Source organism: Misgurnus anguillicaudatus, chromosome 9, assembly GCF_027580225.2.
Source record: "Misgurnus anguillicaudatus chromosome 9, ASM2758022v2, whole genome shotgun sequence".
NCBI lineage: Eukaryota > Metazoa > Chordata > Actinopteri > Cypriniformes > Cobitidae > Misgurnus > Misgurnus anguillicaudatus.
Genome location: NC_073345.2, coordinates 16,867,187 through 16,880,330, shown reverse-complemented (window position 1 = coordinate 16,880,330; position 13,144 = coordinate 16,867,187). Strand labels below are relative to the sequence as shown.

The following is a 13,144-nucleotide window of genomic DNA, read 5'->3' as shown; positions in this document are numbered from 1 at the left end:
ATTTGTCACACCACAGAAAAATGTGTTATTAACCACCCAACCAAATTTGTTTGATGCAAAAAAACCAAGTAAATAAAATAAGTTATTAAAATCTTCAAAAATAGGCAGCATTCTCTGCTCTCAAGCAGTGGGGGGGGTGTACACTGTCGGTGTTTCAAATACAGTTACAACCTAAATGAATGCTTGCGATTGTGTCAGGGAAAAAATTTACATTTTCTCTCTATAGAAACCAAGCTATTTTTAGTAACCAAAAATTCAGTGGGTTGCTTGTTTAAAGGCATAAGATATGCAACAATAAAACAATGCATTCAAAGGAAATTTACTTTTTTCTTTAAATACTTTAAGCTGTGGAGGCCACCATTATGTTTCGCACATGGGTCGATGATGTGTAATGGTTGTCGCAAAAGATTACTACTGTACAGTTTACTAAGTAAATACTGTGGTATCTACTATAGTTTTTATGTGAAAATGTACCCACTCCCACCTCCTTACCTCTCAGATCGTCTTAATTTTGAGCTTCTTTAATTTGTATGTTTTCTTTATTGTTCGTCATTTATTTCACCCTCCGGTTCATATTGAAAGAGCTGAACAGAGGATGTTGGTGTTCTTGTATTTTTGATGGCATGCAGATGTCAAAACCACATGCTGTTTCTAATTTCACATTTACATAGCCAATAGCAGTGTTAACCTATTAAGCCAAACGGGATTATAGTTGGGGTATCCTTTAATATACTTGGCAATACAAAGATTTTGAACAGGAGACTAGTATTTTAAGTAGAAGTACATGTTTTACAAAAAACTAGCAGGTTACAGGTTACACAATAGATTATTTTTAATTTTTTTACAGTCAACTGCCCAGAAATTTATTTTTTGTATTACAAATCGAAAAGGAAGCAGTGCAAGTGTGTGTGCTTTCGTCATGCTGTAGCTAATGGCTAATGCATCCCTTGGAAATGTTAATCAAATCGCTTAAGATATGATTTACAAAAGCAGCTAGTCTTTCATCTCCAGTCACCTGGCTATTGTAAGTTTAAATCTCTGATACAGTTCTCTAATTAAACAGATGCAAATAAGTGAGTTTGAGTAACCTCCTGAAATACAGCGCGTCAAAATTCAGTATTTTCCTCAGGTAGTAAATGTGGTTATGTCAGCGTGGAAAAAGGCACAAATGTGAAAGAATGATGTTTGTGTGAATCGCCTCAAATACGTTTTCTGCGCTGTTGTCTAAAGGGTAACGTGTGCACTTATAAAAGCTTTCAAAGCACTTCAAAGCTTCGTGGCCACTCTCACTGTCTGTTCTGATGTAATGCATAGATAAAGATGGGATATTGCTAGTCAATTTACGAGACAAAAAGCGTCCACAAAAAAACTGCGACAAAACAAAAAAATAAAAAAGTCACTCCAAATGTCAATGACAAGTCATATGTCTTTAACTGACTAAAATCAAAATTGCTCAAAACACATCTCCATTTATGAACCCCCATATATGCAGAACGCCACATCCCAGCCTCAGCAACAATGCTTGAAGAAAACATGCATACAAAACATGCATATAAAAAAGGTTTCAGCGACCATACTCTCTCTGGGGATCAAGCCTGAGATTGTATTATGAAAATTGAAGGGAATAAGAAACGATTCTTACCTGATTGGGGATCACCTGTGGAAAAGAAGTCAAAAGTACACAGTCAGAGGCATTGTTGCAGAACTTGGTTAAAAGACAGAAGATGCATAAAAAACAAAGCTCGGCTCATTTTTCTATCTGGTCACATTTTTGGTCCTCGTTGAAGGCAAATCGTTAAAATGTGGACTCACACAGGGGATCCAATTGAGGTTTATTCTGAGTGGCTTGCGTATTGATTTACAGAAAAATATGAATAACAGCAGGTTCAAGTGAGCAGAAAGACATTCTGCATGCTTTCTATGAGCCTTGAGTTAAAAAATGAAAAAATTTAATCATGCATCTAAATCATCAAAAAAAGAACAAATAATTGTACAGTAAATTACAGTATAAATAGCGTGACCCAGTCAAACAATAGCTACAGTATAGAATAGCTCTTTTAGTGAACACTGAAATATGACTAATTTACATACCACATTACTCACATTGAAAGGATTCATTTTGTTCTGTTTGCAAACTATGAATATAAAACTGGCAGCATGAGGAAATTAGATGAATTTTGAAAGCTGGTGAGAAAATGTGCGAAAAATTCACCCTGAGTAAAATTCCATGCATTTTATGTCTAAATCAAACACTTAAAGTGTATAACTAATATTCCCAAAATTCGGAAAAGTAGACTTGATTAAATTAATAATGCCTCAAGGTCTAAATAATTACAATCCAAATAGCAAAAATATTCAAAATCCAAACGCAAGATATGCACTGATCTCATTACAACCTGTTTGACCATTAATAAGGGATAAACTGCAATAAGTTACTCATGTCTTTAGGTTTTTAGTGGAGACTTGGGATACTCGGCACATGATAAATTTGTCACAAGTACATAACTTAACATGAGGTTTTAATTGCAATTTTTTTTCTATTAAAGGAAATTTATGTTTTTTTTTAAATATAGTTTAAAACTATCTAAAATCACACTAGAATATATGAAGATTTTGTTTCCAAAATGCAATAAATCCATTTTGACTAATTTGGGTAAAAATGTGTTTTCTATCAAAAAAGTGACATGATGAAAACCACAATTTTCTGTTGCAAACTATCACAAAGCATCTTTAGGTTATAATAACAATAAAAATTCAAATCTATAATTTGATTTCAAAGATGTATTATAAAAACTGATTATTTTTTCCACAAATTGCAATAAATCCAGTTAAATCCAATAAAGCAAGTTAAAATGCTATAAATCTATTGAATCAATATATAAATGTGCATTCATCTTTGCCATGTTATATTCATTAAGTTGACTAGTGGTATACACTGATTAAAAATATAAACATTAATGGCATTAATCAATACACTTACTTTGTCATATTAAAAACACTGTCATTGCTGCTGTCATCCTTGGGACGTTGTAGCTGAACTTTTTTGACAGTTTTGTGACAATTTTCGTTAAGTTCAAGTAAAATAATAAAACGTTTTTCATAAGATCCCCTGGGACCCCCCGAGTGGCTTAGGTTTCTTCCCCGCCTCAGAAAACCACCCCTGGTTTATCAATGCCATCTGAAGTATTGTTTTGTTTTTGTGTGTTTGTTGATCACGAAGTATAAAGTAGATGAGGAAAACTAGGATTCCATGTGTATTCCATGTGTATTCATTGTTTACTATGTGTAAAAGGCGGATTAATTGCATTCTGCAGAGAAGGAGGAGTGGTGTTTATTGCATTTTGGAAAAAAGAGAGAAAGGATGACAGAATAACACGGCGGATATCAGATTTTGCATAAAATTAAGAATTTACTTTTTAATTCTGACCAGATACAATACTGATTTTGGTGGTAACTCCGAAATAAAAAAATAAAAATAAAGGTGCTTACTCCGTTTTGGAACCAAACTCTTCATATTGAAGCGGGGTGAACTATAGGGGTTTTGATTTGATACTAGCATAACTATGGCTATTTACCTATATAATGACAAAACACCCTGATAAAAAGACATTTTATTTGTTCTTCTGTCCAAACATTGTGAAAATATTAAAATTGTACTCAGAATTTCAATGTATGAGCATAGATCCATCTTCCGTACATTAGATTTTATTAAAGGTTTTACATAGCCAATCACGGTGTCAGCCATAGTCAGCCTTTAATGTACTTGGCAATAGAAAGATTTTGAACAGGACGTTAATATCTTACGTAGAAGTAAATAATATATTTTACAAACAACAAGCAGGTTACAGGTCAAGTTATTCCACAATATACTTTTTGATGTGTTACATTCAACTGCCAAGAAATATATTACAAATGTTAGTCAAATCGCTAAAAATATGATTTAATACAGCAACTAGTCTTTCATCTCCAGTCACCTGTCGAAGAGGATATGATAAGTTAAAATCTGCGATACAGTTTTCTAATTAAACTTGTGCAAATGAGCGAGTATGAGTAAGCCCCCACATTTTTTCTAACAAAGGATATTTGTGTTTTTTTACTTTAAAACTATGTAAATCACACTGTTATACATTGAAGTGGGTGTAAACTATAGGGGTCAGGGTTTCCCGCAGCACTTTGCAGATCGGGCGGCCCGCCTAAGCTGGGAAAACCTATCACCTTAAAGACGAAGTGCACAGTGCTTGAAAAACACTTTGGAAAAGGGAGTCGGGCCGACTAACAACATACACTTGTAGCCAATCAGCAGTAAGGGGCGTTTCTGCTAACTGACATCATTGCCGGGGTTGCATATGTGAGGGGCGGGTCTATCAAAAGAAGGTCCTTTTTCTATTGGGGTAGGGGCGTGCTTGTTTAGGTGATTTCAAATGTCAACATTGGCTTTCAAACATTGTGCACTCCGCCTTTAACTAGGTCATCCAAAAAAAAAATTTGCTGTACAAAAGGCCGTCAAGTGGATCTTGGAGAATAGCGCGGAGGCGCTTCACACCGCGAGCGGTCACGCGCGCAACACAGCCAAATGAGAGAAAGATGTGGTCGGTCACTGTCTGGAGGATAACTAGTAGCCAGTTTATAAACATTTTGGAGAATAGCGCGGATGCGCTTCACACCGCGTACGTACACGCGCGCCACGCGGCCTAAATGGTCCATCAACTGTCTGGAGGATAGCCAGTTGATAAAACGTGTGTCCGTGAGAACTGTAACTGGACTTTTGTTTTGGGGTTATTTAAGCCTGTTATTGTATTAGTCTATAGTTTTTACAATTTTAAAGTAAGTTAGCTGGTGATATATGTTGTTTGAGCAACCTGCTAGCTAGGTTTCACGTGCCTGTTGATTAGATATAATTGTTGAGCGCTCTTGCTCACTTTATTTATGTGCATTATTTGCATGCTACAGTAGTTACATTCCTTTAAGATAATGTAATTAATAGTGGGAAATAATCAGTTTTTACAATCTTTGCGCTATCTATCATCGTTCGCGAGACATTTTACAAATCTGCTTTAGTTTGTGTTTATTAACCCTTTAGTTTCACTTCATCACGCAGCTATTCCCATTAGAGGTACCTGTTAAAAACATTTAATTCATTAATAATCTAGTATGTGTTCGTTTTCTTTTATATTTTCTTCAAAATTAAGTTTTATTTAAATGTGTTTTTAATGAAAATATTTTCATTTTTATCATGACGTGTACGCCCGCCCCTTTGATTGCCACTCCCCCGGTCACAACCACCCATCCAACCCTACCACCTTAACTAACAAATTTTCTGCGGAAAACCCTGGGGGTGTTTAAATTTGATAATGGCATAACCATTATGAGCATTTACATCTCTACAGCAACAAAACACTGTGATAAATATAAATGTTTATTTGTTCTTCTGTGCAAAAATGCTGAAAATGTTTAATATCCCCTTTTGTACTTAGAATTTCAATGTAAGATCTAACTTGTGTACATTAGATTCTATTAAATGTTTTGTTATAATAAGATTGTTTCCTCAACAATTATGTCTTTTGCCATTTGCTTAATAAAAATGTAAAACAACATAGGATGACTGTATGAATTAGTTGTTCCAAATTAGTTTTTTGTTCACTAATAATGCAATTTATTTTTATGTTGTCTTTATTTGCAAATAAAACATACATAAAATGTATAATATGGCCTCACAGGCAGGGCTTTTCACATGCCTTTGGCTCCTGCAGATCGTGCTATCAGTGAAAGCAGATGTTCTCCCAGCAGCTCACAGACTTTAAGGGTCACTCAAATACTGAGAGTAAAACAATTCAGTATTCACTGTACACACTGTATAGTAAACAGTTTTTAAGAGTTTTTAGACCTGGAGAAAGAGAAATGCAAGCTATACCTGTTTCTGAACTCTTGTAGGGTATTACTAGAAATCAAGGGAACACAAAATATAATCTTATAGTCATATAACATGTCCAAGGAGCTGGGACAGTTGAGGGGGTTGTTAAAGGTTTAAATCTGCAAAAATTAAATCGCTGTTATCATTATTGGTAAAAACATGTATGACTTTCTTCCATGGAACAAGAGGAGAGATTTTAAAATATTGATGCTGCTATTTAGTAGGGAAGTAATGATTTATTTGATGCAAAAAATTACTGCAACGATCACAAATACTGCTAATTAATAGATAACCTTAAAGGGCTAGTTCACCCAAAAATTTTACTTCTGTCATCATTTAATAATCTTCAATTGTTACAAACCCGTATACTGTAAATTTCTTTGTTGTGCTAAATTCAAAGGAAGATACTGTGAGCATACTATAACCAAACAGTTTATTTTACTGTGGAGGTCAATGGTGCTCCTGCTTTCTGCTTGATTACAAATATCTCCTATTGTGCTCAGCAGAACTTTGTACAGGTTTGAAACAATTTGAATGTGCCTAAATAATGACAATTTGTTTGTGAACTACTCTTTAAGATATGATTTTTTATTATTATTCTTTTGGTTAAAATTGATGTAAAATTTTATGATTTAATAAAGTAGAAAAAGCATTTGATTATGCTGCTGTAGTTGTTTACATCAGTACTCTCTGACTCTTTTGGATGTAGTTTGCACACCAATACTATACGGTTTACATCTCTCATACTACACTCACTACCATGTTATTTTAATTGCACTTTGCCATTTTCCTTTTCGGGTCAAATATCTAGGCCGAAAATAGGAACAGAACGCTACTTGGACATTAATATGATAAGGGACACTTTGCTATGGAGATAAACCAGTGCGCACGTGAAAATTTTTCATATTGAATGATTTTTTTATGCAAACAAGGGCAGCTGCTGATGAATTCTTGCTGGTAAAGAGCTCACATTTACAACTGATGAGATACGCATGGAAAAATTCAGAAGAATAATGATCGCGACTGATTGCATATTATATATTAAATACAAACATGATTACAAATTTACTTTATATTTTTGCATTTCCTAGTAGTGCACACATAAGCTGTAACATGATTTACTTTAATACGACACAGATTTAAGGGCGCACTCACACTATCCAAACCAAACCGCGCTCGGGCGCGTTTGACCCCCAAAGCCTGGTTCGTTTGACTAGTGTGAGTGCTCTGTTCCGCGCCCGGGCGCGGATTGGTTAATCGCGCCGCGGCCGGGTTGCAGAGGTGGGCCGGAGCGCGGTTCACTTGGGCTCAGGCGCGGAAGGCTGTGGTGTGAGCGCAATCGCGCCTGAGCACGATTCAAAAGGTGAAGACGTCAGTTGCGCGACCACACACCTTCATCTGCCTCCGTAAAAACCTTTTGATGCGCGCAGCGGGGTTACGTGAATGTCCGCGCTGCGCACGTGACAGATCAACTAAGCAATATGATGACATGTGAGAGGGCTGTCTGTAATCGCGCACCAAACGACTCCGAATAAAAAACACAGACCTATCATTACGGTGGGTTCCAGTGTTTAGTGAGAGCTTTACTTCCTGCTTTTTTCAAAACAATCGCATCTTAATGACGAAAGCGCGCCCGGACTCGGATCGATAAAAGTACAGTGTGAGTGCGTGCACATGGGGGAAGTAGGGAGGGGTGACATTCGCGCTGGGGCATGGTTTGGTTTGGATAATGTGAGTGCGCCCTTACACATTTCAGGTAAACATTGGACACTGTCTGATTCCTTAAACACTTCTCTCCTTTGACAATATACTGTAAGACAAACGCAGTATTCCATGTCCGAGGGTGTAGTATAACTTTTTGCTTATTATCTAAAGTTTAAGACATATCATCATATGTGACCCCTACTGTCTAAATGAGTTGAAATGCGCACAGTCAAAGCTATGGGCAAAAGAAAATAAAATTTTTGATTTCGATCGAAATAGAGGTTTTGATAAAAATAATTATACATTTAAACTCTGTGAATGTTTTGAGGATCACTCTGAATCTGGTCTCTATCAAAACTTCTTAACAAAAATGCAATTATCTCTTTAGATTTTTGCTCATTTTTTTTGTATTTTTAAAGAAACCAACCCATATTTGAGTGGTGATAAAAAGAGAACAAATGAAGGTAGGATGAACCTTAGTTTTTTTTTTTTTTGAAAGCAGAGGATCTGTTCTTTAATTTGATATATTGAATGTTTATATATAAAAACATTTTCTGGAAGGCATTAAACTTTTGTAAAAATCATAAAAAGGCTGGCAACTTAAAAAAAAAACGTTGGCGGGGGAAAGAGTTAATAACGTGTTAAAGTAAATGAATTTTGACAAAACTAATTGTGTTAACGTACGTTTAATGCAATGCAAAATTTCTGACCGTAGGCTTAGCACGTTGTTGGATAAATTGAAATGCAGCTGTAGACAATAAATAGTCATTAAACGTCAAAAATGATCTTAGAGTTATTAAGAGCGACACAATTAAAAAACAATCTTCCTTGTGCTGACTGACACATCTGAAGAATGCCCACAGACGTGCGACCCCGATATATGCACACATAGATCAGAATTACAGTTTAAAAATATCTGTTTTGACAAGAATTCACGCAGATATAATCTGTTATGTCTTAAGTTAACGTTTGATTAACTGTTGGGGAAAATATCTGATGTGTGGCATTATATTAGATCATTGCATTACAGTAGATCTTAAAACTGTCTGTGTGTCAATGTCAATCAAAGAATAAAAGAAAGAAAAAAGTTATGTTGAAATTGTTTTTGACTTTGTGTGTGCCAAATCTATTAGTTTAACAGTCATTTTAAGATGATTTAAAGTGATTTTGTTTTTGAAACTTAAAATTTTTTTTAACTTTTTTTTATAATTTTTGATGACTTTCACTAATAATAAACATACATTTGCATAAAACATCCATTTTTTCCATGCCCATGTTGATTTGAGTATTAAAAACTTGAAAAGTGGTAAAATAAGGTAAATATAGAACAGATAAAAATGTGTGATTAAGTTGCAATTAATCACGAGTTAACTCATGACAATCATGCGATTAATCTACATTAAATATTTTGAACAAAAAAATATACCTATACTTAAGTAAATTAACAGTACTGCATACAAAAGCCTTCATTTAAAATGTAAAGTGCAACATCACTTGCTGTGTACAGTACACATTAGACCCTATATTCATATCTCGTTCCTCGCTCTATATGATAACTTGTGGGATTAAACTTTGTATCATTGAAATTCTCTCCTTGAGTTGAAATTTTCCCTATCTCTCCCTGTCTGTCTTAATATCAAACAATAAAAGAAAGAAAAAAGTTGAACATATATTTTCCTGTAGATATTGTTTTCGATTTTGTGTGTGCCAAATCTATTAGTTTTACCAGTGATTTTAAGGTAGATGCAGTGATTTTGACTTCTCAAGTCAATTTTTAAATGTCTTCATCAACTTCAAACAGGTGTAGCACTGTCATTCTTGTCAGATTCCAAAAAATCATACATATTTTTTTAAAAATATAAAAAAGATCATAATAAATAACTCATTTTTGAAAATTTGCTCATTCTGATTCAATTTGCCAGCACGGGTCACATATTGACTTTCAATAAAGCAAAATATGGTAACAAATACAGGTTGTTTAATCATGCATAACTTCTTTCTTTTTTTCTATAATTGTCATTTTATTCTACACTGTCTGAAACAAATGACAAAAATGGTCCAAAACTGTCACGAGGGCAGTACCCTTTTAAAAGGTCCTAATATTAATAATTTAGATACCGATTGTGTATACATTTGGTATCGATACAGTCAATTCCATTGACAGCTAGGAACCATTATTTGACCATGTTTTCTGCAGTGAAACATTTTAAAGTCACTAATTGAAGGACTTTTTTAACATTGTTACATTGTAAAACATTGTTTATTTTAATATATTATTTTAACTGAATATTCAATTGAGCTTCTTTTGAGAATCTGACATTTCATCACTAGAAATCACAATAAAATTAATTGTCTTTTGTTTGTCATTATTCTTTTACTTGACTATATATAATGGCAGTAGAGTGTCTCGAAAGATAAGCAATGACTAGCAATGGCAGAGCGATGCAATCTCATTCATTTAAATAGAAAGATGGTGATTTCTGTGACACAAGCGACCGTTGGTGATAGGAAGTAGCCGTGTCCAGCTATGCGACAAAGTTGAGAACTGTTCGAGACGTCATCTGCCTCATCGTCATTTACTTACTCATTTGTTTGAAGTTGTTACTACAACCAGAATTAACGTAACAGCGTGAGGTGAAGCAAGCGCAGAGTTCGGGCGGCCATCTTGTATGCCCAACCGGCAGAGGCCGTCAATGACTTACATTCAAAATCATGATTAAATTCACCCAGTTTACAGTGTATCAGTCGCACAAGATTAATTTCTAGGATATGTGTAGGAAAATAATTGTTACTTCTGATGTTATTTGCAATGTTTGTTTTAATCGGTCAGGATAGGGGATTTATAATAAAACATTAAAACAGTGAGTGTGTCTGCTGCATTATGTTAATGACACGGGTATAAATAAAGTTTTTTGACATTAAAGCTACATGAACAGCGTTATTTCTTTGAATAAGTTTAGGGAACTTATAAAGATAACATAATTACAAAACCAGCAAATTATTGCATGCACATACACTGTAAAAAAAAAATCCGTAGAAATTACAATGTTATTGCAGCTGGGTTGCCGGTGATTTACCGTAGATTTGGATTTATGTTATTTGATGGCAAGGGTTTGTTCAAGGTTAGATACATTTTTAATATTAACAAGTCTTTATCTTCACAGAGTAAAACTATACAATAACAGCCTCATGCAAAGCATTCTGGGAACCAGAAATCATCATCAACCTTTTTTTGTTTTTTGCTTCAGATTTTGTTTCCCAGAATGTTTAGCTTGATGCTGTTTTTTAGATTTACTCTGTAAAGACAAAGACTTGTAAATGTTAAATGTTCATTTAACTTTGAACAAAAAAGTTGCCAGTAAATAACATAAATTTAAATCTACGGTAAGTTACCGGCAACCCAGCTGCAATTTCTACGGATTTTTTTTTACAGTGTACGCTACAAAGCATGATTATTTTTTTTGATTTCAGAATGAGCACGTTTGTCATTAATACTAAATATGCTGCTGTCTGTCCGCTGATCTGATACTGTAATGAAGATGAATGTTTATTGTTGTAACTTACTATTTAAAAAGCAAACAGTAAATACCTAGTAGGACGTTTGCGTTGTAATAATGTACAGGGAGACTTCGGATATAAAAAGCGGAGACTAGTAAAGTGATGTTTTATCATTAAAATCTGATAACGTCCATTGATTTAATACAATGTTTGGGCATACCAATATGGCGGCTCGATGGTTTCACATTTGTGACGTCACGTGCAATCCAGTCATTTATGTAGATCAGTGGTGTGCACACACAGTTACTGAAATATTTTAATAAATCATTGCTAAGTTTAAATCTAATCAAAATCCATGCTTCAAATTATAACCGAGATACATTGTGAGTTCAATTGAATCAAAACCTATTAATGGTGAATCAAATCAAGAATAAAAATTTAAACCATATAATAAAAATTAAAGGTGACCTTTAATGATTCACTAAAAGGTCATAAAAACAAAATCTCATATAGGTTGTATTTAAATTTTGGGAGAACTGTTCATTTAACAACAGCTTAAAGCTTTTACTGAAATACCTTTAACAGATAATCAAAAGGTTATTTAATTACAAACAGTCATTTAGAAAATGTCACTACTAATGCAAGTGTTTTCCTTAGCCGGTGCCCTGGGAAACAAAATAAATGTAATGCAGTTGACCGTTGGCAACAACAAAACACAGACACTTGGGTTCAAAAGTCTGACACAACAATTAATCTGGGATTTCTTTCAATTAAAGTATGTGTAAAGTCATTTCAGAAATTTGTATATGTAAGAAATGTATTGCTAAAACAAATTACAAAGACTGTGAACTGTGCAGTACAGAATTGTGGAGTTACACTGATAAACAGTTTTCCACATTTCTGTGTTTAGGATTATTTGCACAAAAAGTTTTTTTGGCCTATTTAGCTCCCAATAAGTGACAAAATAAAATGAACATTTTCCTATTTATATGTTGTGATTTGTATAGTCACAGTGTGTACAAATAACAAGGTCATATGAGACACAGTGATCTTTTAACAGTATACTGTACATACTGGGAACTATATTCTCAGAAGACGAAGCACTGCTACTTGGGCGGAGTGATATGACCTATGTGACTATACAAATCACAACACATAAATAGGGAAATGTTCGCATTATTTTGACACTTATTGGGATCAGTATGCTAGCTGAAGCTATTTACTTCCAGTCTTTGTGCTAAGCTAAGCTAGCGGGGGCTGCGTCAGACAAAGTTACAGCATGCACGGAGATGAGAAAGGTATGTATGGACTTATCTAACTGGGGGGTACGGTGAATAAGCTAAATTCCCAAAATCGGGGTGTGTCCCTTTAAGGGCGTGGCCACTTGAGTGACGGTTGAACAGCCACTGCCGTCACTAGAGTCGAGCTAGGCTGGCGTGGTTTCAGCAACCAGCCACCTTAGCTTCACCCAAGTCCCGCCTCTTTACCCATTTTTGGATATCCGCGAGTGATGCGTGATGACGCGTGGCCAAGATGGCGACGGCAGGCACCGTCTACTATTGGCTTCAAAAACGATCTTCAGAAACCAATGGGTGACATCTTTTTTTACAGTCTATGGTTTAAACGGCATGAGTTTTTTATATACACAAAAGAAGATATTTTGACAAATGATGGTTAGCACACAGCTGAATGTAACCATTGACTTCTATAGTAGGAACAAATATTGTGCAAGTATTGTGATAAATGATGAAGAAGATATTTTGATAAACAATGGTAAACACACAGTTGACAGTACCCATTGAATTCCATTGTATTTTTTTATTCCTACTATTCCCACTATAGAAGTCAATGGTTACATTGTGTGCTTTCCATCATTTATCAAAATATCTTCTTTTGTGTTCATCAGAAAAAAGAAATTCATACAGGTTTTTAACATTAGGATGAACATTTTTATTTTTGGGTGAACTATCCCTTTAATATATGTTTTTACTAATATTACTTAAATGAATAATACAAGGACACCTAAAAATA

At 34.6% G+C, this 13,144-nt stretch overlaps 1 protein-coding gene across 15 annotated transcripts in view; it reads right to left on the bottom strand.

The window, feature by feature from the left end:
* The window catches only part of nrxn2a (neurexin 2a), a 468,354-nt gene that overhangs the window by 332,411 nt on the left and 122,799 nt on the right, over positions 1-13,144 (bottom strand). For 9 of the 15 annotated variants that reach the window (XM_073871201.1, XM_073871200.1, XM_073871196.1 and 6 more), the window contains one exon: positions 1,643-1,657. The exons of the other annotated variants lie outside the window; for them this stretch is intronic. In XM_073871201.1, the coding sequence (XP_073727302.1) occupies positions 1,643-1,657 (15 nt within the window). The remainder of the gene's footprint in view (positions 1-1,642; positions 1,658-13,144) is intronic. 15 annotated transcript variants of the gene reach the window in all.